This window comes from Rattus norvegicus, chromosome 16 (assembly GCF_021556685.1).
Source record: "Rattus norvegicus strain SHRSP/BbbUtx chromosome 16, alternate assembly SHRSP_T2T, whole genome shotgun sequence".
Taxonomy (NCBI): Eukaryota; Metazoa; Chordata; class Mammalia; order Rodentia; family Muridae; genus Rattus; species Rattus norvegicus.
Window position 1 is genome coordinate 21,481,602 of NC_141549.1, and position 23,693 is coordinate 21,505,294.

General features: G+C 44.6%; 2 protein-coding genes across 4 annotated transcripts in view; both read left to right on the top strand.

Moving 5' to 3' along the window:
- LOC148000450 (uncharacterized) overlaps positions 1-510 on the top strand; it is a 35,179-nt gene extending 34,669 nt beyond the window's left edge. Inside the window, exon 10 of one of the 2 annotated variants that reach the window (XM_087589347.1) lies at positions 305-510. In XM_087589347.1, coding sequence (XP_087445473.1) covers positions 305-451 — 147 coding nt within the window. In that variant the 3' untranslated portion in view covers positions 452-510. The remainder of the gene's footprint in view (positions 1-304) is intronic. The other variant, XM_087589346.1, reaches the window with a different exon arrangement.
- Positions 511-8,946: 8,436 nt separating this feature from the next.
- On the top strand, positions 8,947-21,917 carry LOC148000451 (uncharacterized). 2 transcript variants are annotated; one of them, XM_087589349.1, is made up of 3 exons: positions 8,947-20,771; positions 20,874-21,196; positions 21,772-21,917. In XM_087589349.1, exons 1-3 carry the CDS (start codon positions 11,638-11,640, stop codon positions 21,792-21,794), a joined length of 9,480 nt encoding a protein of 3,159 aa, XP_087445475.1. In that variant the 5' UTR covers positions 8,947-11,637; the 3' UTR covers positions 21,795-21,917. The 2 variants fall into 2 exon arrangements, with proteins under 2 accessions (XP_087445475.1, XP_087445474.1); XM_087589348.1 differs by having other exon boundaries at positions 8,947-21,196.
- Positions 21,918-23,693: the final 1,776 nt, after the last annotated feature.

A 23,693-nucleotide genomic window follows, 5' to 3' on the forward strand; every position in this document is an offset into this window, starting at 1 on the left:
AACTAGAAGCAGAATAATTGACTGATAGTGAATTAAGCTTAGTCTCAACAAGAACAAGGTCAAGTTTGTCAGTTAATGATTTTCTCTTAATCTAGGCTAGCATAAATATTTTAACTTCTTGATGGTATCCTATTAAGTTGTAAATAGGCATATAAGAGATATTTTATATTTAATAATTTTGATTTTCATGTGTCAATATCCTGTAATTCCTACAGAACATTGTTGATTTGAAAGCATGCATCCTAAAAGAATAGAGTTAATTTCGAGACCAAATAAAAAGTAAACTCTCTTCTCTGCATTGCAGGGAGAATCGGGAAGTAAATTCCATATAATACCTAAGAAGATCCAGAACATTTTTAGAAAATCTGGAGTTTATGTGTGTTCTCGAGGAGAGCCAGTACCTGATGTATGGAAAGCAAAAAAATCCATAATGGTAATACCCCTAATTTGAGAAGTAACCTATTTCCTTTTGTGAAGGGGAGTGATGGGTGTTTGTGCCTATGCCTTCCTAGTGCAAGTAGTGAACAAGTAGAGAAAGATCAGCCTTGAGCATTCCCTTCACACTCTCCATATCCTCACTCCTTGCCAGTCACTGCATTAGGCAGTGCTTCTCAACCTTCCTAATGCTGTGACCTTTAATACAGTTCCTCATGCTGTGGTGATTCCCAATCATACAACTGTTTTGTTGCTACTGCATCAGTGTCAAATTGAAAATATCATCAACTGTAATGTCGTATTGGTATTTTCAGAAGGTCTTTGCCAACCTGTGTGAGACTGTTCTATGCCCTCCTCCAATAGGGTATGACAGACAGGTTGAGAATCACTGTCATAAAATGTAATAATAGTAAATTAGACTATGGAAACAGAAGAAAAAACAGAAAATGAGCATGTTTTTAACTCACTGAGGAGAACTCATAAAAATACAGAAACCAAATAGTACATGCTCCTGGAAATAGGTACAGTAAACATGAAAGCAACCACCATAGTTGTGTTTCATTTACTTTGGATTGACTGACTTTATGTGTGTGAATGTTTTGCGTGTATTCTGTCTGTATACCATGTGCGTGTGCTTCCCACAAAAGTCAGAAGAGGTCATTTCATCCTTTGTTCTTGTTGTTCCAGAATTTTGTCAACCAATATTATGTGTTTTACAAAGCAAAGCCAGGTGTCCTGGAGGAGCAATGAATGTTTTAAACATCTCAGCCCCTTTTCCAGCACACAGATTTAATATGTTTGATAGGCAAAAAGATTAAATTTATCGTCAGGGGAAATAAGAAGTCAGTCTTCTGATATTTCTTAACTTCCTGGACAGGACCTCAGCATTCTGGTTTTACCCAATGAAGTCCAAAGTACTTATAGGCGGGGTGCCCACAACAGGAGGCTGGGTATGTTTGTGTACACAGTTAATTCATGAACTCATAAATCAGGCAGGATGGTCTCTGTCAGTTCAAGGACATTCTGTACTTAATTTATTTGGGGAGTAGGAGAATGTAAGTTGAATTGTAGGTATCAAAAGATAACTTGTATGAATCAATCTTTCCCTTCCTCTGTTTCCAGTCTCAGGTATCAAATTCAAGTTGTCAGTCAGGCTTCCAAGTAGGTTTATCACATTGGTAGTATGATTTACACTTTGGTTAGCATTAACAGACAAACAGTAGATAAACTCTGCATGTGTGTGTGTGTGTGTGGGGGGGGGTTATTTAACATTAACACAAATGCTAAGCAGTGCATGGGAGGATCAGACAAAGAGATGGGAGTTCATGTGATTGAACACTTGGCCACTGATGGGAGATTGTTTAACTTTCGGGGTCTGGCCTTGCTAGCAGAAGGTTTTCAGTGGTAGATTTTAATGGCTATGACTACTTGTGGTACCAGTACTGTGTTATCTGCTTCCCGGTCTACCAGCATGTGAGAACCAACAATGTACTGCCAAAAGTCAGGCCTCCCTGTTCCTTCCTTGAAATAAGTGACTGGTTTTCCCCATCAGATATTTTGTCACAGAAAGTACAGAAACAAATTCAAAAGTAACAGCCATCTTTCCTGTTTAAATCCCCTTTCAGAAGTTACAAAGCAAGCAGAAGGGTGTGTCTGCTGATCTTACACACACTACTTACTCCTTACTCCACTGCATACTGTCAACACGTAGCTAACTACCTTCCTCTAGACCTCTAATTTCATCATTAGGAAAGAGGAAGTTCAGATATAATTATTACACATAATGGAATCATTAGAAACTGTAATTTACAGAAACCAAACTCAAATGCTCTTCGTTTATGCCTAGATCAATTTGGTTTCCAATTAACTACTACAGGTGATGAACCTGAGTAATTTTTATTCTAGGAAGAACTTAGCAAAGACATAGAACTCAGGTACTTTAATAAACAGAAATTCACTCGGCAATCACCTTCTATTGCAGTGAAAAGTCATTAGAATTTTCTAAACTAAAATTTCTAATGCAAACACATTTTATCCTAACTAGAATTTTATGATGCTATGGAATGTACAAATAATGGTGATGAATATAGTAACTAAATTTTATATGCCCATGATTAGAATACAATCCACAATATCATTACAGCAGTGGGATCTTACAGAGACAACTAAGACAAAGGTAGTTTCCATTCTTCCAAGGAATAAATGTCACTGAAGTAAAACTAAACATCATTTCTGATGTTAAATTTGAATAAAACCAAACGAACACAAGACTTCCCACAAGACTACATGGGAAATGCAGTGTAATGAGGATAAAATAAAAAAATGAAAGACCTTAGCTAGTTAATACCAGTTCTTTACCCCATGCTAGCGGAATACCAGGTATAAGTCATTATAAACAAGTACAGCCAGCAGGATTTACAATGACACAGGCACATTTCAAAGGTGATGCCTAGTTTGGCTGAAAGAAAAAGATCACATGAATGAGAAATTCACACTTACTACATTTCATTTTTATTATAAACGGCTATACACCAATCTTTCTCCTTTTATTTTAAAAGCAGTAAATATATATACATATATATACATATATACATATACTTGCATATATATGCATGTATACACATCTTCTCACGTACACATATGTAGTTACAAATACATACATGCGTATAAGTGCACACACATGTGTATATGCATATTTGCCAGCCAGATGGTTCAATGGGGTAGTGATAAGTAGTCTGGTAACACATTGCATATGAAAACATGACTATGTGTGTAACATACCCCATGGTTTGCTATATTCAAGTCTGTCTTTCTCAGGAAATCCAAGGAACTTAAATTCTCTCATGATCCATTTTAATAGTGTGAACACTAAGAGGAAATGCATGCTTCTTCAACATTATTCTTTGATCAACAGTCCTCCTTCACCTGTTCTGTTGAATCTTCTCTGTGATATATTGCTTGTTGATGCAGAGAATGTTTGACGTGTCAGTTTTGCAAGTAAGAAACGTAAATCATCCTCAAACCTGGCACTGAAAGTCAAAAGTAGACTGCCATGTTATGGGTTTCCCTGAGGTGTAAGGAAGAACAAACATGTGAAGATCTTATTTCTTATGCAGTATGAGTCAATGAGGCTTCCCATTTACAATGCAGCATCAAACCCATTCACAAGCCCAACTTCCTGAATTTATCTATTTAAATCAACGAGTGTTCCGGGCATCCTATCTAAGCTAGCTTTATGGAATTTGATAACACATTTTGTGACCAAATCCCCTGGGTAACACCACTTCACAGCTTTGAATGAATCCTTCAGACTCTGTTAAATACACTCTTATTGTAACTAGCTGATGCTTATGTTAGTCACTTTCTATAGTTGTAAAAAATATCATGGGAAAGAAAATGTTTAGAAGAAAGAGATGGTGTGAAGTGGGTCTCTTGGTTAAATTGGATACAGAAATCACCATCATGATTCAGGCAGACAAGCATGACGATGAAGCAGCAGCTGAGAGATCACATCTTGACCTACACAGGAAAGAGAGAACTTAGTGGAAATGACACCAGTCTATTGAAATCTTTTTTTTTATTAACTTGAGTATTTCTTATTTACATTTCGAATGTTATTCCCTTTCCTGGTTTCTAGGCCAACATCCCCCTAATCCCTCCCCCTCCCCTTCTTTATGGGTGTTCCCCTCCCCATCCTCCCCCCATTGCTGCCCTCCCCCCAACAATCACGTTCACTGGGGGTTCAGTCTTAGCAGGACCAAGGGCTTCCCCTTCCACTGGTGATCTTACTAGAATATTTATTGCTACCTATGAGGTCAGAGTCCAGGGTCAGTCCATGTATAGTCTTTAGGTAGTGGCTTAGTCCCTGGAAGCTCTGGTTGCTTGGCATTGTTGTTCATAAGGGGTCTCGAGCTCCTTCGAGCTCTTCGAGTTCTTTCTCTGATTCCTTCAACGGGGGTCCCGTTCTCAGTTCAGTGGTTTGCTGCTGGCATTCGGCTATGTATTTGCTGTATTCTGGCTGTGTCTCTCAGGAGAGATCTACATCCGTATCCTGACGGCATGCACTTCATCGCTTTATCCATATTGTCTAATTGGGTGGCTGTATATGATTGGGCCACATGTGGGGCAGGCTCTGAATGGGTGTTCCTTCTGTGTCTGTTTTAATCTTTGCCTCTCTATTCCCTGCCAAGGGTATTCTTGTTCCCCTTTTAAAGAAGGAGTGAAGCATTCACATTTTGATCATCCGTCTTGAGTTTCATTTGTTCTGTGCATCTAGGGTAATTCAAGCATTTGGGCTACTAGCCACTTATCAATGAGTGCATACCATGTGTGTTTTTCTGTGATTGGGTTGCCTCACTCAGGATGATATTTTCCAGTTGCAGCCATTTGCCTATGAATTTCATAAAGTCATTGTTTTTGATAGCTGAGTAATATTCCATTGTGTAGATGTACCATATTTTCTGTATCCATTCCTCTGTTGAAGGGCATCTGGGTTCTTTCCAGCTTCTGGCTATTATAAATAAGGCTGCTATGAACATAGTGGAGCACGTGTCTTTTTTATATGTCGGGGCAACTTTTGGGTATGTGCCCAAGAGAGGTATAGCTGGATCCTCAGGCAGTTCAATGTCCAATTTTCTGAGGAACCTCCAGACTGATTTCCAGAATGGTTGCACCAGTCTGCTTTCCCACCAACAATGGAGGAGTGTTCCTCTTTCTCCACATCCTCGCCAGCATTTGCTGTCACCTGAGTTTTTGATCTTACCCATTCTCACTGGTGTGAGGTGAAATCTCAGGGTTGTTTTGATTTGCATTTCCATTATGACTAAAGATGTTGAACATTACTTTAGATGTTTCTCAGCCATTTCGCCTTCCTCAGCTGTGAATTCTTTGTTTAGCTCTGAACCCCATTTTTTAATAGGGTTATTTGTCTCGCTGCGGTCTAACTTCTTGAGTTCTTTGTATATTTTGGATATAAGGCCTCTATCTGTTGTAGGATTGGTAAAGATCTTTTCCCAATCTGTTGGTGGCCGTTTTGTCCTACCCACAGTGTCCTTTGCCTTACAGAAGCTTTGCAGTTTTATGAGATCCCATTTGTCGATTCTTGATCTTAGAGCATAAGCCATTGGTGTTTTGTTCAGGAAATTTTTTCCAGTGCCCATGTGTTCCAGATGCTTCCCTAGTTTTTCTTCTATTAGTTTGAGTGTATCTGGTTTGATGTGGAGGTCCTTGATCCACTTGGACTTAAGCTTTGTACAGGGTGATAAGCATGGATCGATCTGCATTCTTCTACATGTTGACCTCCAGTTGAACCAGCACCATTTGCTGAAAATGCTATCTTTTTTCCATTGGATGGTTTTGGCTCCTTTGTCAAAAATCAAGTGCCCATAGGTGTGTGGGTTCATTTCTGGGTCTTCAATTCTGTTTCATTGGTCTATCTGTCTGTCTCTGTTCCAATACCATGCAGTTTTTATCATTATTGCTCTGTAATAGTGCTTGAGTTCAGGGATAGTGATTCCTCCTGAAGTCCTTTTATTGTTGAGGATAGTTTTAGCTATCTTGGGCTTTTTGTTGATGAATTTGCAAATTGTTCTTTCTAACTCTTTGAAGAAATGGATTGGTATTTTGATGGGGATTGCATTGAATCTGTAGATTGCTTTCGGTAAGATGGCCATTTTTACTATATTAATCCTGCCAATCCATGAGCATGGAAGATCTTTCCATCTTCTGAGGTCTTCTTCAATTTCTTTCTTCAGAGTCTTGAAGTTCTTATTGTACAGATCTTTTACTTGCTTGGATAAAGTCACACCGAGGTACTTTATATTATTTGGATCTATTATGAAGGGTGTTATTTCCCTAATTTCTTTCTCAGCTTTTTCTCTTTTGTGTAGAGGAAGGCTACTGATTTATTTGAGTTAATTTTATACCCAACCACTTTGCTGAAGTTGTTTATCAGCTTTTGTAGTTCTCTGGTGGAACTTTTGGGATCACTTAAATGTACTATCATATCATCTGCAAATAGTGATATTTTGACTTCTTCTTTTCCCATTTGTATCCCCTTGACCTCCATTTGTTGTCTGATTGCTCTGGCTAGAACTTCAAGAACTATATTGAATAAGTAGGGAGAGAGTGGGCAGCCTTGTCTAGTCCCTGATTTTAGTGGGATTGCTTCAAGTTTCTCTCCATATTGTTTAATGTTAGCAACTGGTTTGCTCTATATGGCTTTTACTATGTTTAGGTATGGGCCTTGAATTCCTATTCTTTCCAGGACTTTTATCATGAAGTGGTGTTGAATTTTGTCAAATGCTTTCTCAGCATCTAATGAAATGATCATGTGGTTCTGTTCTTTCAGTTTGTTTATATAATGGATCACGTTGATGGTTTTCCGTATATTAAACTATCCCTGCATGCCTGGGATGAAGCCTACTTGATCATGGTGGATGATTGTTTTGATGTGCTCTTGGATTTGGTTTGCCAGATATTTATTGAGTATTCTTGTGTCGATATTCATAAGGGAAATTGTTCTGAGGTTCTCTTTCTTTGTTGGGTCTTTGTGTGGTTTAGGTATAAGAGTAATTGTGGCTTCATAGAAGGAATTCGGTAGTGCTCCGTTTGTTTCATTTTTGTGGAATAGTTTGGAGAATATTGGTATGAGGTCTTCTATGAAGGTCTGATAGAATTCTGCACTGAATCCGTCTGGACCTGGGCCCTTTTTGGTTGGGAGACCTTTAATGACTGCTTCCATTTCCTTAGGAGTTATGGGGTTGTTTATCTGGTTTATATGTTCCTGATTTAACTTTGGTACCTGGTATCTGTCTAGGAAATTGTCCATTTCCTGCAGATTTTCAAGTTTTGTTGAATACAGGCTTTTATACTAAGATCTGATGATTTTTTGAATTTCGTCTGAATCTGTAGTTATGTCTCCCTTTTCATTTCTGATTTTGTTAATTTGGACACACTCTCTGTGTCCTCTAGTTAGTCTGGCTAAGGGTTTATCTATCTTAATGATTGTCTCAAAGAACCATCTCTTGGTTCTGTTGATTCTTTCTATGGTCCATTTGTTTCTACTTGGCTGATTTCAGCTCTGAGTTTGATTATTTCCTGCATTCTACTCCTCCTGGGTGTGTTTGCTTCTTTTTGTTCTAGAGCGTTTAGGGGTGTTGTCAAGCTGCTGACATATGCTCTTTCCTGTTTCTTTCTGCAGGCACTCAGCGTTATGAGTTTCCTCATAGCACAGCTTTCATTGTGTCCCATAAGTTTGGGTATGTTGTACCTTCGTTTTCATTAAATTCTAAGCAATCTTTAATTTCTTTCTTTATTTCTTCCTTGACCTGGTTATCATTGAATAGAGCATTGTTTTATTTCCACGTATATGTGGACATTCTTCCATTATTGTTATTGAAGACCAACTTTAGGCCATGGTGGTCTGATAAGATGCATGGGATTATTTCTATCTTTCTGTACCTGTTGAGGCCCGTTTTTTGACCAATTATATGGTCAATTTTGGAGAAAGTACCATGAGGAGCTGAGAAGAAGGTATATCCTTTTGCTTTAGGATAGAATGTTCTATAAATATCCGTTAAGTCCATTTGGCTCATGAATTCTCTTAATCTGTCTAGGTCTCTGTTTAATTTCTATTTCCATGATCTGTCCATTGATGAGAGTGGGGTGTTGAAATCTCCTACCATCATTGTGTGAGGTGCAATGTGTGTTTTGAGCTTTAGTAAGGTTTCTTTTATGTATGTAGGTGCCCTTGTATTTGGGGCATAGATATTTAGGATTGAGAGTTCATCTTGGTGGATTTTTCCTTTGATGAATATAAAGTGTCCTTCCTTATCTTTTTTGATGACTTTTGGTTGAAAATTGATTTTATTTGACATTAGAATGGCTACTCCAGCTTGCTTCTTCTGACCATTTGCTTGGAAATTTGTTTTCCAGCCTTTCACTCTGAGGTAATGTCTGTCTTTGTCTCTGAGGTGTGTTTCCTGTAGGCAGCAGAATGCAGGGTCCTCGTTGCGTATCCAGTTTGTTAATCTATGTCTTTTCATTGGGGAGTTGAGGCCATTGATGTTGAGAGATATTAAGGAATAGTGATTATTGCTTCCTGTTATATTCATATTTGGATATGAGGTTATGTTTGTGCACTTTTCTTCTCTTTGTTTTGTTGCCAAGACGATTAGTTTCTTGCTTCGTCTAGGGTATCTCTTGCCTCCTTATGTTGGGCTTTACCATTTATTATCCTTTGTAGTGCTGGATTTGTAGAAAGATATTGTGTAAATTTGGTTTTGTCCTGGAATATCTTGGTTTCTTCATCTATGTTAATTGAGAGTTTTGCAGGATGCAGTAACCTGGGCTGGCATTTGTGTTCTCTTAGGTTCTGTATGACATCTGTCCAGGATCTTCTGGATTTTATAGTTTCTGGCGAAAAGTCTGTATGATTCTGATAGGTCTGCCTTTATGTTACTTGATCTTTTTCCCTTACTGCTTTTAATATTCTTTCTTTATTTTGTGCGTTTGGTGTTTTGACTATTATGTGACGGGAGCTGTTTCTTTTCTGGTCCAATCTATTTGGAGTTCTGTAGGCTTCTTGTATGCTTATGGGTATCTCTTTCTTTAGGTTAGGGAAGATTTCTTCTATGATTTTGTTGAAGATATTTACTGGTCCTTTGAGCTGGGAGTCTTCACTCTCTTCTATACCTATTATCCTTAGGTTTGATCTTCTCATTGAGTCCTGGATTTCCTGTATGTTTTGGACCAGTAGCTTTTTCCACTTTACATTATCTTTGACTGTTGAGTTGATGATTTCTATGGAATCTTCTGCTCCTGAGATTCTCTCTTCCATATCTTGTATTCTGTTGGTGAAGCTCGTATCTACAGCTCCTTGTCTCTTCTTTAGGTTTTGTATTTCCAGGGTTGTTTCCATGTGTTCTTTCTTGATTGCTTCTATTTCCATTTTCAATTCCTTCAACTGTTTGATTGTGTTTTCCTGGAATTCTTTCAGGGATTTTTGTGACTCCTCTCTATGGGCTTCTACTTGTTTATTTATGTTTTCCTGGAATTCTTTCAGGGATTTTTGCGATTCCTCTCTGTCGGCTTCTACTTGTTCTCTAAGGGAGTTATTCACGTCTTTCTGGAAGTTCTCCAGCATCATGATCAAATATGATTTTGAAACTAGATCTTGCTTTTCTTGTGTGTTTGGATATTTTGTGTTTGCTTTGGTGGGAGAATTGGGCTCCGATGATGCCATGTAGTCTTGGTTTCTGTTGCTTGGGTTCCTGTGCTTGCCTCTCGCCATCAGATTATCTCTAGTGTTACTTTGTTCTGCTATTTCTGACAGTGGCTAGACTGTCCTATATGCCTGTTTTTCAGGAGTGCTGTAGACCTGTTTTCCTGTTTTCTTTCAGCCAGTTATGGGAACAGAGTGTTCTGCTTTGGGGCGTGTAGTTTTTCCTATCTACAGGTCTTCAGCTGTTCCTGTGGGCCTGTGCCCTGAATTCACCAGGCAGGTCACTTGGAGCAGAAAAGTTGGTCTTACCTGTGATCCGGAGGCTCAAGGTTGCTCATGGGGTGTTGCTTATGAGCTCTCCGCGGCGGCAGCCACCAGGAAGTTCTGAGCCGCCCTTTCTGGGAGCTTCTGTGCACCAGGGTTCCAGATGGCGTTTGGTGTTTTCCTCTGGAGTCAGTAATGTGTGCAGAGTGCAGTCTCTTCTGGTTTCCCAGGCATGTCTGCCTCTCTGAAGGTTTAGCTCTCCCTCCCACAGGATTTGGGTGTAGAGAACTGTTTATATGGTCAGTCCCTTCAGGTTCTGGCAGTGTCTCAGATGCCAAAAGAAAGCACTGTTGTTCTACTCTGTTTCCAGCTCTGTCTCTCTATTGAAATCTTAAACCTCATCCTGGCAACAGTTTTACTACAAAACAGCCCCACCACCTACTCCTTTTGAAAATAATTCAGCGCTCTGCACAGCAAGCATAATGTGAGCCTATGGGGCTGTTGACATTCAAGCCACCACAGAGGTGCTGGATGAGGTCTTAATATACATCCTGTAAGTGTAGCAATAGTCATGATGTTACAGAATAGTTGACGATACTGTGCCCTCCTCCCAGATTGCGTTGTTTACTTATAAACAAATTTCTACTAATTGCTGTGGTTCAGCCTTTGCACAGACCTTTAATCTCTCAAACTGGAATGTAGACATTTCCTTAGTACCCACCCTTAATGCTAAGTAATCAATGTAACCTTAGTTTATAGAATGAAGTACCTCGTTTAAAAGTGATGCGTAATTGCATGAAAGAGAAGGTGATTATCCAGAGAAAGATTTGGTATAAAGAATATTCCCATCTCTCTCACGAAGGAATAAGAAAAGTGGCTACTTGAGGGGTAGTGCAGCAGAAAGTACAAAAAGACGGGGGGAGAGAGAGAGAGAGAGAGAGAGAGAGGGAGGAGGGAGGAGGGAGGGAGGGGCGGAGGGAGGGAGGTGGCCTTTTTACTTGGAGAGTTTTAGAGAGAAACAGTGCAGAATGAACCATAGAATATGAAGGAAAGAGAATATTACAAAATCACTATTTAGAGGAAGAGTAGAGCAAAACATCAGAGGCCAAGAGTCACATTTTGTCCTTTCTATTTATATATTTCCATCTTACAAGGAAAAATGACTTCAGGTAGCAAAGAGCAGAAGAAATCTAAGTATAAACCTAAAGAGATCCACAGTAAAGACTTTGAAAAACTCTGGGCCAATTACTCAAGCAGACAGGAAGCAGACTTCACTGAATGTCACTGAATGTCGTGCTAACTTTCGACAGAATACACAAATAGTTTGGGGACTATGAATCCAGGTTCTGACATTATCAGAAGGGTGATAGAATGAATAAAATCAGTAAATTTTCAATCAAAAGTATCACTGCTAATTTTCGTTTTAGGATGAAAAATATAAAACAGATAATTTCTATGCGGTGTCTTCTGAGCATAGAAATTCTATTCCTAAGGATACTGCTGATCGTGAAGCTTCCACCTCTACTGCTGACAGCCTGGATGCTGCCGAGCCTGACCCAACAAATTCTACAAATGCTACTGACTGTCTGGCTGCTCTTGAGCGTGAGCTGACTAATTCCAACAACACTGCTGACTGTCTGGCTGACCTTGAGCCTGATCCGACGATTTCTACCAATGCCGCTGACTTTCAGGCTGCTGTTGCACCAGAGCCAACTATGTCCACCCACCCTGCTGACTGTCTGCCTGATGTGGAACCAGAGCCAACTATGTCCACCCACCCTGCTGACACTCTGGCTGCTCTTGAGCCTGAGCTGACCAATTTCAACAACACTGCTGACTGTCTGGCTGACCTTGAGCCTGATCCGACTATTTCTACCAATGCCGCTGACTTTCAGGCTGCTGTTGCACCAGAGCCTGCTATGTCCACGTACCCTGCTGACTGTCTGCCAGATGTGGAACCAGAGCCAACTATGTCCACCCACCCTGCTGACACTCTGGCTGCTCTTGAGCCTGAGCTGACTAATTCCAACAACACTGCTGACTGTCTGGCTGACCTTGAGCCTGATCCGACGATTTCTACCAATGCCGCTGACTTTCAGGCTGCTGTTGCACCAGAGCCTGCTATGTCCACCAACCCTGCTGACAGTATGGCAGCTGTTGAGCCTGAGCCGACTATGTCCACCCACCCTGCTGACATTCTGACTGCTGACGAGCCTGAACATAATAATTCTACCAAAGCTGCTGACTGTCGGGCTGACCTTGAGCCTGAGCCAAACATGTCCACCCACCCTGCTGACAGTCTGCCTGATGTGGAACCAGAGCCAACTATGTCCACCCACCCTGCTGACACTCTGGCTGCTCTTGAGCCTGAGCTGACGAATTTCAACAACACTGCTGACTGTCTGGCTGACCTTGAGCCTGATCCGACTATTTCTACCAATGCCGCTGACTTTCAGGCTGCTGTTGCACCAGAGCCAACTATGTCCACCTACCCTGCTGACTGTCTGCCAGATGTGGAACCAGAGCCAACTATGTCCACCCACCCTGCTGACACTCTGGCTGCTCTTGAGCCTGAGCTGACTAATTCCAACAACACTGCTGACTGTCTGGCTGACCTTGAGCCTGATCCCACGATTTCTACCAATGCCGCTGACTTTCAGGCTGCTGTTGCACCAGAGCCTGCTATGTCCACCTACCCTGCTGACTGTCTGCCAGATGTGGAACCAGAGCCAACTATGTCCACCCACCCTTCTGACACTCTGGCTGCTCTTGAGCCTGAGCTGACTAATTCCAACAACACTGCTGACTGTCTGGCTGACCTTGAGCCTGATCCGACGATTTCTACCAATGCCGCTGACTTTCAGGCTGCTGTTGCACCAGAGCCTGCTATGTCCACCAACCCTGCTGAAAGTATGGCAGCTGTTGAGCCTGAGCCGACTATGTCCACCCACCCTGCTGACATTCTGACTGCTGATGAGCCTGAACATAATAATTCTACCAAAGCTGCTGACTGTCGGGCTGACCTTGAGCCTGAGCCAAACATGTCCACCCACCCTGCTGACAGTCTGCCTGATGTGGAACCAGAGACAACTATGTCCACCCACCCTGCTGACACTCTGGCTGCTCTTGAGCCTGAGCTGACCAATTTCAACAACACTGCTGACTGTCTGGCTGACCTTGAGCCTGATCCGACTATTTCTACCAATGCCGCTGACTTTCAGGCTGCTGTTGCACCAGAGCCAACTATGTCCACCCACCCTGCTGACTGTCTGCCTGATGTGGAACCAGAGCCAACTATGTCCACCCACCCTGCTGACACTCTGGCTGCCCTTGAGCCTGAGCTGACTAATTCCAACAACACTGCTGACTGTCTGGCTGACCTTGAGCCTGATCCGACTATTTCTACCAATGCCGCTGACTTTCAGGCTGCTGTTGCACCAGAGCCTGCTATGTCCACCAACCCTGCTGACAGTATGGCAGCTGTTGAGCCTGAGCCGACTATGTCCACCCACCCTGCTGACATTCTGACTGCTGACGAGCCTGAACATAATAATTCTACCAAAGCTGCTGACTGTCGGGCTGACCTTGAGCCTGAGCCAAACATGTCCACCCACCCTGCTGACAGTCTGCCTGATGTGGAACCAGAGCCAACTATGTCCACCCACCCTGCTGACACTCTGGCTGCTCTTGAGCCTGAGCTGACGAATTTCAACAACACTGCTGACTGTCTGGCTGACCTTGAGCCTGATCCGACTATTTCTACCAATGCCGCTGACTTTCAGGCTGCTGTTGCACCAGAGCCAACTATGTCCACCTACCCTGCTGACTGTCTGCCAGATGTGGAACCAGAGCCAACTATGTCCACCCACCCTGCTGACACTCTGGCTGCTCTTGAGCCTGAGCTGACTAATTCCAACAACACTGCTGACTGTCTGCCTGACCTTGAGCCTGATCCGACGATTTCTACCAATGCCGCTGACTTTCAGGCTGCTGTTGCACCAGAGCCTGCTATGTCCACCTACCCTGCTGACTGTCTGCCAGATGTGGAACCAGAGCCAACTATGTCCACCCACCCTTCTGACACTCTGGCTGCTCTTGAGCCAGAGCTGACTAATTCCAACAACACTGCTGACTGTCTGGCTGACCTTGAGCCTGATCCGACGATTTCTACCAATGCCGCTGACTTTCAGGCTGCTGTTGCACCAGAGCCTGCTATGTCCACCAACCCTGCTGACAGTATGGCAGCTGTTGAGCCTGAGCCGACTATGTCCACCCACCCTGCTGACATTCTGACTGCTGATGAGCCTGAACATAATAATTCTACCAAAGCTGCTGACTGTCTGGCTGACCTTGAGCCTGAGCCAAACATGTCCACCCACCCTGCTGACAGTCTGCCTGATGTGGAACCAGAGCCAACTATGTCCACCCACCCTGCTGACACTCTGGCTGCTCTTGAGCCTGAGCTGACGAATTTCAAGAACACTGCTGACTGTCTGGCTGACCTTGAGCCTGATCCGACTATTTCTACCAATGCCGCTGACTTTCAGGCTGCTGTTGCACCAGAGCCAACTATGTCCACCCACCCTGCTGACTGTCTGCCTGATGTGGAACCAGAGCCAACTATGTCCACCCACCCTGCTGACACTCTGGCTGCTCTTGAGCCTGAGCTGACTAATTCCAACAACACTGCTGACTGTCTGGCTGACCTTGAGCCTGATCCGACTATTTCTACCAATGCCGCTGACTGTCGGGCTGCTGTTGCACCAGAGCCCGCTATGTCCACCAACCCTGCTGACAGTATGGCAGCTGTTGAGCCTGAGCCGACTATGTCCACCCACCCTGCTGACATTCTGACTGCTGACGAGCCTGAACATAATACTTCTACCAAAGCTGCTGACTGTCGGGCTGACCTTGAGCCTGAGCCAAACATGTCCACCCACCCTGCTGACAGTCTGCCTGATGTGGAACCAGAGCCAACTATGTCCACCCACCCTGCTGACACTCTGGCTGCTCTTGAGCCTGAGCTGACGAATTTCAACAACACTGCTGACTGTCTGGCTGACCTTGAGCCTGATCCGACTATTTCTACCAATGCCGCTGACTTTCAGGCTGCTGTTGCACCAGAGCCAACTATGTCCACCTACCCTGCTGACTGTCTGCCAGATGTGGAACCAGAGCCAACTATGTCCACCCACCCTGCTGACACTCTGGCTGCTCTTGAGCCTGAGCTGACTAATTCCAACAACACTGCTGACTGTCTGGCTGACCTTGAGCCTGATCCGACTATTTCTACCAATGCCGCTGACTGTCGGGCTGCTGTTGCACCAGAGCCCGCTATGTCCACCAACCCTGCTGACAGTATGGCAGCTGTTGAGCCTGAGCCGACTATGTCCACCCACCCTGCTGACATTCTGACTGCTGACGAGCCTGCACATAATACTTCTACCAAAGCTGCTGACTGTCTGGCTGACCTTGAGCCTGAGCCAAACATGTCCACCCACCCTGCTGACAGTCTGCCTGATGTGGAACCAGAGCCAACTATGTCCAATCACCCTGCTGACACACTGGCTGCTCTTGAGCCTGAGTCGACTAAATCCTCCAATGCTGCTGACTGTCTGGCCTATGTTGAGCCAGAGCCAGCTATGTCCACCCACCGTGCCGACAGTCTGGCTGCTCTTGAGCGTGAGCTGACTAATTCCAACAACACTGCTGACTGTCTGGCAGACCTTGAGCCTGATCCGAGGATTTCTACCAATGCCGCTGACTGTCGGGCTGCTGTTGCACCAGAGCCCGCTATGTCCACCAACCCTGCTGACAGTATGGCAGCTGTTGAGCCTGAGCCGACTATGTCCACCCACCCTGCTGACATTCTGACTGCTGACGAGCCTGCACATAATACTTCTACCAAAGCTGCTGACTGTCTGGCTGACCTTGAGCCTGAGCCAAACATGTCCACCCACCCTGCTGACAGTCTGCCTGATGTGGAACCAGAGCCAACTATGTCCACCCACCCTGCTGACACTCTGGCTGCTCTTGAGCCTGAGCTGACCAATTTCAACAACACTGCTGACTGTCTGGCTGACCTTGAGCCTGATCCGACTATTTCTACCAATGCCGCTGACTTTCAGGCTGCTGTTGCACCAGAGCCAACTATGTCCACCCACCCTGCTGACTGTCTGCCTGATGTGGAACCAGAGCCAACTATGTCCACCCACCCTGCTGACACTCTGGCTGCTCTTGAGCCTGAGCTGACTAATTCCAACAACACTGCTGACTGTCTGGCTGACCTTGAGCCTGATCCGACTATTTCTACCAATGCCGCTGACTGTCGGGCTGCTGTTGCACCAGAGCCCGCTATGTCCACCAACCCTGCTGACAGTATGGCAGCTGTTGAGCCTGAGCCGACTATGTCCACCCACCCTGCTGACATTCTGACTGCTGACGAGCCTGAACATAATACTTCTACCAAAGCTGCTGACTGTCGGGCTGACCTTGAGCCTGAGCCAAACATGTCCACCCACCCTGCTGACAGTCTGCCTGATGTGGAACCAGAGCCAACTATGTCCACCCACCCTGCTGACACTCTGGCTGCTCTTGAGCCTGAGCTGACCAATTTCAACAACACTGCTGACTGTCTGGCTGACCTTGAGCCTGATCCGACTATTTCTACCAATGCCGCTGACTTTCAGGCTGCTGTTGCACTAGAGCCAACTATGTCCACCTACCCTGCTGACTGTCTGCCTGATGTGGAACCAGAGCCAACTATGTCCACCCACCCTGCTGACACTCTGGCTGCTCTTGAGCCTGAGCTGACTAATTCCAACAACACTGCTGACTGTCTGGCTGACCTTGAGCCTGATCCGACTATTTCTACCAATGCCGCTGACTTTCAGGCTGCTGTTGCACCAGAGCCCGCTATGTCCACCAACCCTGCTGACAGTATGGCAGCTGTTGAGCCTGAGCCGACTATGTCCACCCACCCTGCTGACATTCTGACTGCTGACGAGCCTGCACATAATACTTCTACCAAAGCTGCTGACTGTCTGGCTGACCTTGAGCCTGAGCCAAACATGTCCACCCACCCTGCTGACAGTCTGCCTGATGTGGAACCAGAGCCAACTATGTCCAATCACCCTGCTGACACACTGGCTGCTCTTGAGCCTGAGTCGACTAAATCCTCCAATGCTGCTGACTGTCTGGCCTATGTTGAGCCAGAGCCAGCTATGTCCACCCACCGTGCCGACAGTCTGGCTGCTCTTGAGCATGAGCTGTCTCATGCCAACAAAGATGCTGACTGTCTGGCTTCTCTCAAGGCTGAGCTGATTAATTCCACCAATGCTACTGATTGTCTGGCTTCTGTTGGGACTGAGACAACCATGTCCACCCAGCCTACTGACAATTTGGCAGCTGTTGAGCCTGAACATAATTCCACCAATACTGCTGACGGTAAGGACTCTGTTGAACAAGAGCCATCTAAGCCCACCTACCGTGCCGACAGTCTGGCTGCTCTTGAGCATGAGCTGACTAATTCCAACAACACTGCTGACTGTCTGGCTTCTCAGAAGGCTGAATCAATTGATTCTACCAATGCTACTGATTGTTTGGGTTCTGTTGGGACTGAGACAACTATGTCCACCCACCCGGCTGACAATATGGCTACTGATGAGCTTGAGGCTACACATTCCACCAATGCTGCTTACTTTCTGGCGGCTCTTGAGCCCCAGTCGACTAATTCCTCCAATGCTGCTGATATTCTGGCTTCTGTTGGGTCTGAGACAACCATGTCTACCCACCTTGCTGATATTCCTATTGCTCATGAGCCTGACCATAATGATTCTACCAATGCTGCTGACAGTCTGGACTCCGTTGAGCCAGAGCCAGCTATGTCCACCCACCATGCCGACAGTCTGGCTGCTCTTGAGCATGAGCTGTCTCATGCCAACAAAGCTGCTGACTGTCTGGCTTCTCTCAAGGCTGAGCCAACCATGTCCACCCAGCCTGCTGACAGTTCGGCAGCTGTTGAGCCTGAGCCTACAATTTCCACCAGAGCTGCTGATTTTCTGGCTACTGTTCTGCCAGAGCTAACTAGGTCAAACCACCCTGCTGACTGTCTGGACTCTGTTCAGCCTGAGTCATCTATGTCCACACACCCTGCTGATAATATGGCTACTGATGAGCTTGAGCCTACAAATTCGACCAACGCTGCTTACTGTCTGGCTGCTCTTGAGCCTGAGTCGACTAAATCCTCCAATGCTGCTGAATGTCTGGCCTATGTTGAGCCAGAGCCAGGTATGTCCACCCACCGTGCCGACAGTCTGGCTGCTCTTGAGCATGAGCTGTCTCATGCCAACAAAGATGCTGACTGCCTGCCTTCTCTCAAGACTGAGCTGATTAATTCCATCAATGCTACTGATTGTCTGGCTTCTTTTGGGACTGAGACAACCATGTCCACCCAGCCTACTGACAGTGTGGCAGCTGTTGAGCCTGAACATAATAGTTCCACCAATGCTGCTGATGGTCTGGGCTCTGTTGAACAAGAGCCAGCTAATCCCACCCACCGTTCCAACAGTCTGGCTGCTCTTGAGCATGAGCTGACTAATTCCAACAACACTGCTGACTGTCTGGCTTCTCAGAAGGCTGAGTCAATTGATTCTACCAATGCTACTGATTGTTTGGCTTCTGTTGGGACTGAGACAACTATGTCCACCCACCCTGCTGACAATATGGCTACGGATGAGCTTGAGCCTACACATTCCACCAATGCTGCTTACTTTCTGGTCGCTCTTGAGCCCCAGTCGACTAATTCCTCCAATACTGCTGATATTCTGGCTTCTGTTGGGTCTGAGACAACCATGTCTACCCACCTTGCTGATATTCCTATTGCTCATGAGCCTGACTATAATGATTCTACCAATGCTGCTGACAGTCTGGACTCCGTTGAGCCAGAGCCAGCTATGTCCACCCACCATGCCGACAGTCTGGCTGCTCTTGAGCATGAGCTGTCTCATGCCAACAAAGCTGCTGACTGTCTGGCTTCTCTCAAGGCTGAGCCAACCATGTCCACCCAGCCTGCTGACAGTTCGGCAGCTGTTGAGCCTGAGCCTACAATTTCCACCAGAGCTGCTGATTTTCTGGCTACTGTTCTGCCAGAGCTAACTAGGTCAAACCACCCTGCTTACTGTCTGGACTCTGTTCAGCCTGAGTCATCTATGTCCACACACCCTGCTGATAATATGGCTACTGATGAGCTTGAGCCTACAAATTCGACCAACGCTGCTTACTGTCTGGCTGCTCTTGAGCCTAAGTCGACTAAATCCTCCAATTCTGCTGACTGTCTGGCCTATGTTGAGCCAGAGCCAGGTATGTCCACCCACCGTGCCGACAGTCTGGCTGCTCTTGAGCATGAGCTGTCTCATGTCAACAAAGATGCTGACTGTCTGGCTTCTCTCAAGGCTGAGCTGATTAATTCCATCAATGCTACTGATTGTCTGGCTTCTGTTGGGACTGAGACAACCATGTCCACCCAGCCTACTGACAGTTTGGCAGCTGTTGAGCCTGAACATAATTCCACCAATGCTGCTGACGGTCTGGACTCTGTTGAACAAGAGCCAGCTAAGCCCACCCACCGTGCCGACAGTCTGGCTGCTCTTGAGCATGAGCTGACTAATTCCAACAACACTGCTGACTGTCTGGCTGCTCAGAAGGCTGAGTCAATTGATTCTACCAATGCTTCTGATTGTTTGGCTTCTGTTGGGACTGAGACAACTATGTCCACCCACCCTGCTGACAATATGGCTACTGATGAGCTTGAGCCTACACATTCCACCAATGCTGCTTACTGTCTGGCTGCTCTTGAGCCTGAGTCGACTAAATCCTCCAGTGCTGCTGACTGCCTGGCCTATGTTGAGCCAGAGCCAGCTATGTCCACCCACCGTGCCGACAGTCTGGCTGCTCTTGAGCATGAGCTGTCTCATGCCAACAAAGATGCTGGCTGTCTGGCTTCTCTCCAGGCTGAGCTGATTAATTCCACCAAAGCTACTGATTGTCTGGCTTCTATTGGGACTGAGACAACCATGTCCACCCAGCCTGCTGACAGTTTGGCAGCTGTTGAGCCTGAACATAATAATTCTACCAATGCTGCTGACGGTCTGGACTCTATTGAACAAGAGCCAGCTATGCCCACCCCCCGTTCCGACAGTCTGGCTGCTCTTGAGCATGAGCTGTCTCATGCCAATAAAGCTGCTGACTGTCTGGCTTCTCTCAAGGCTGAGCCAACCATGTCCACCCAGCCTGCTGACACTTTGGCATCTGTTGAGCCTGAGCCTACTTTTTCCACCAAAGCTGCTGATTGTCTGGCTACTGTTCAGCCTGAGCTAACTAGGTCAAACCACCCTGCTGACTGTCTGGATTCTGTTCAGCCTGAGTCATCTATGTCCCCACACCCTGCTGACAGTTTGGTAGCTATTGAGCCTGAACTGACTAATTCCACCAAAGCTGCTGACTGTCTGGACTCTGCTGAGCCAGAGCCAACTATGGCCACCCACCATGCTGACATTCTGACTGCTGTTGAGCCTGAACATACTAATTGCTCCAGTACTGCTGACTGTCTGCCTGCTGTTCAGCCTGAGTCCAGTATGTCCACCCACCCTGCTGACAGTATGGCTGCTATTGATGCTGAGCCTACAGATCCTGCCATTGTTGCTGACTGTCTGGCTGCTCTTGAACCTCGGCTGTCTGTTACATGTGCTGCTGACAGTAGTGTGTTAGTTGAGAGTCATGACTCAGGACCAGCTAGTCACATTGGATTGGATTATGTAGTTGATTTACCTCTTTACAAGGAGAGTACAAGGTACAAACCCCATGCTGACCCAGAGCCCACTCCTGGTTCCTGCACTTGTTATTCCCTTGACTCCATTCAAATGACTAACCTGACTCTTTTGATATCCCTTAGTGAAGAAGAAATATTTGATTCTGCTACTTCAGATGAGGAATCTTCTTTTACTCCTGACGTAGAAGAAGGTCTGCCTGCTACTCAGGGTGCTGAGGATATTTTTCATGCTTCCGCACGAGCTGAACCAATAAACCACAGCTTGATCCTTCTCAGGGAGAGTGGATATCTTCGGGCAACAGAGATACCACGCATACCTTTTTTGCTCTTCATATGGCTTATATCCTCACTCTTATCCATCATAACATGGATGAAAATCCAAATTCAACAAGCATGGCATGAAGAAAATGGCCAAGGAGCTCCCACTAAGAAGAGAGTCGGACCAGGTAAGTTAAACTAAAATAGTAGCTTAAAATAGATTAAGATTGTTTTACTAGAAACCTAGGTCTCTTTTGTTAATAAATTTCATACTTCTATAGGGCTATTTACGCATAACCTAGAACCTGAAAACTTTATTTTTTCTCAATTTATAGAAAATAATTTTCATAATGTAACAAATCCAGTTTAGAGAAATACAACTGACCAGGTAATATTTTTTCCTACTTGGATGTTTCCTATTCTAGAATGAGGAGATTATTGTCACTTCCAGTGAAAACATGTGTTTCCTGAATGACTAAGCCGGGAAAACTTCCTGTTAAATGTTATTGTCTATTTATCGCTGTCATTCTGAACTCTGACTTCTGAAGTTAGCATAGCCTTTGACCGCAACATTCCAAAAGAAGCAACTTCTGAGATTAAAAATAACAAGAGAAGCATCCACCTTCTCACTGTTTCTCTCTACATTGATATGTCTACATTGATATCTACATGATAATGACACTGATGTTGTTGATGCTGGGCATGACAATATCACCAGAGATGTGCCTGATGATACTGTTAATAATTCTTCTTTTTCTTCTAGTGGCTGCGGCTCCTGATCCCTAGACCCTTGATGCTCCTCCAGGATCGATTGGAATATCAAAACACAGTCTGTGTGGGAGAATTGATCATATATATAAATTTTAAAATAAAATGTTCAGTCTGATTGTAGACTGAAGTAAAAATTGATTGTTTCATTGGAGTCTCAGTTGTGCCATGTGATGCTTCCTGGAAACTTTTTTCAATTATTTTCAATTTTAATATTTTCAATTTTAATATTTACTTATTTACTTTACATCCTGCTCACTGCCCCCTCCCTGTCAGCCTCTCCCATAATTGTTCCCTTGTGCCCCACTCTCCTTCTCCTCTCAGTGGGTAGGGGCCATTTGGTTATCTTCCCACCCTGGAACATGAAGTCTCTGTGAGACTAATCTAGGACACAATCTAGCTAGAAGAACCTATTCTGCATACAGGCAACATCCTTTAGGATAACCCATGCTGTAATTGTTTGGGACTCACACAAAGATCAAGCTGCACATCTCCTACCTATGTGTGTGGAGGCTTAGGACCAGCCTCTGTATGTTCTTTGGTTGGTGGTTCAGTCTCTAAGAGCCCTAAGAGTCCAGGTCAGGTGATTTGGTTAGTCTTCCTGTGGCGTTCTTATCGTCTGAGGGACTGCAATCCTTCCACTTATTTTTCCATGACAGTCTTCAAGATCCATCCAATTTTAGCTGGGAGTGTTCATCTAAGTCAGCTTCTGGGTGAACCCTCTCATGGGACAGCCTATGCTAGACTCTGTCTGCAAGCATAACAGGATATCATTAATAGTGTCAGGGACTGTTGCTTGACAATGCGATGGGTTTCAAGTTGGGTAGGCTGGTGGTTGGCTTTTCCCTCAGTCTCTCCTCCAGCCCTGTTCCTTCATTGACTGTAGACAGGAAAAAAATTGGATTTAAAGTTTTGTGGTTGGGTTGATGTTCGAATTGCTCCAGTGGGCTTGCTGCGTAGCTAGAAGAGCCAGTCACCCCAGGCTCTGTATCCCCAAGGCTATGATTCACAACCTCCACTGATTCTTGTGTGCCTCCCCTATCCCATTCTCTGTCTCTCTCTCTGAGGTTGTACCCTCACTCAACACCCTTACAAGTTACAGATCTCCATTCATTATCATGGTTCCCTCCTCCTTCCCACACTGAACCCTGCCTGACCCTATCCCTTTCTATCTCCTTTCTTAATCAGCTCCTTTCATCCATCCATATGCCTTCCATGACCATTCTATATTCTCAAATATCCTTTCTTGTGCCCTTCTTTTTCTACCTTCTTGGGTCTGTAGAGTCTATCATGGGCATCCTGTATTTTATGGGCTGCCTCCTGAGAGGGAGGGGTCATGCTTACCTTCCTTTTCACTGAGCCCCACTGGATTGCATTCCTATTTAGGGCTCCTAGGCATAAGAGGCCTGTATAACTAAAGAGAGCCAATCCTAGGCCTTCTATAAGAAAACATAATCATTGAATTAAGTCATAAATACTTTTCCAATGTTTCTTTTAGAGCCCATCTATTCAGCACTTTAACATGTTTAAGTTAAAGAAATTACATTTTTTTTATATCATTAAATTGATTAGATTTATATGTAGGAGATTTTGCTGCTGTGCATTTTCTATGCAGTATGTGTGATAGAATTCAGTACTGGTTCCCCTGGAATTGGAGTTACAGATAGTTGTGAGTGACCAGCAATGTGCTAGCAATTAAAACTGAGAGCTCTACAGTCAAAACTAGAACTCTTAACAGCCCATCCATCTCTAAAGGTATATATATATATATATATATATATATATATATATATATATATATGTATGTATGTATGTATGTATGTATGTATATATATATATATATATATATATATCTCAACATGGTAAATTTTATCATAAAATCTTATGAAATTTCAATACATTGTCTAGTTTATGTAA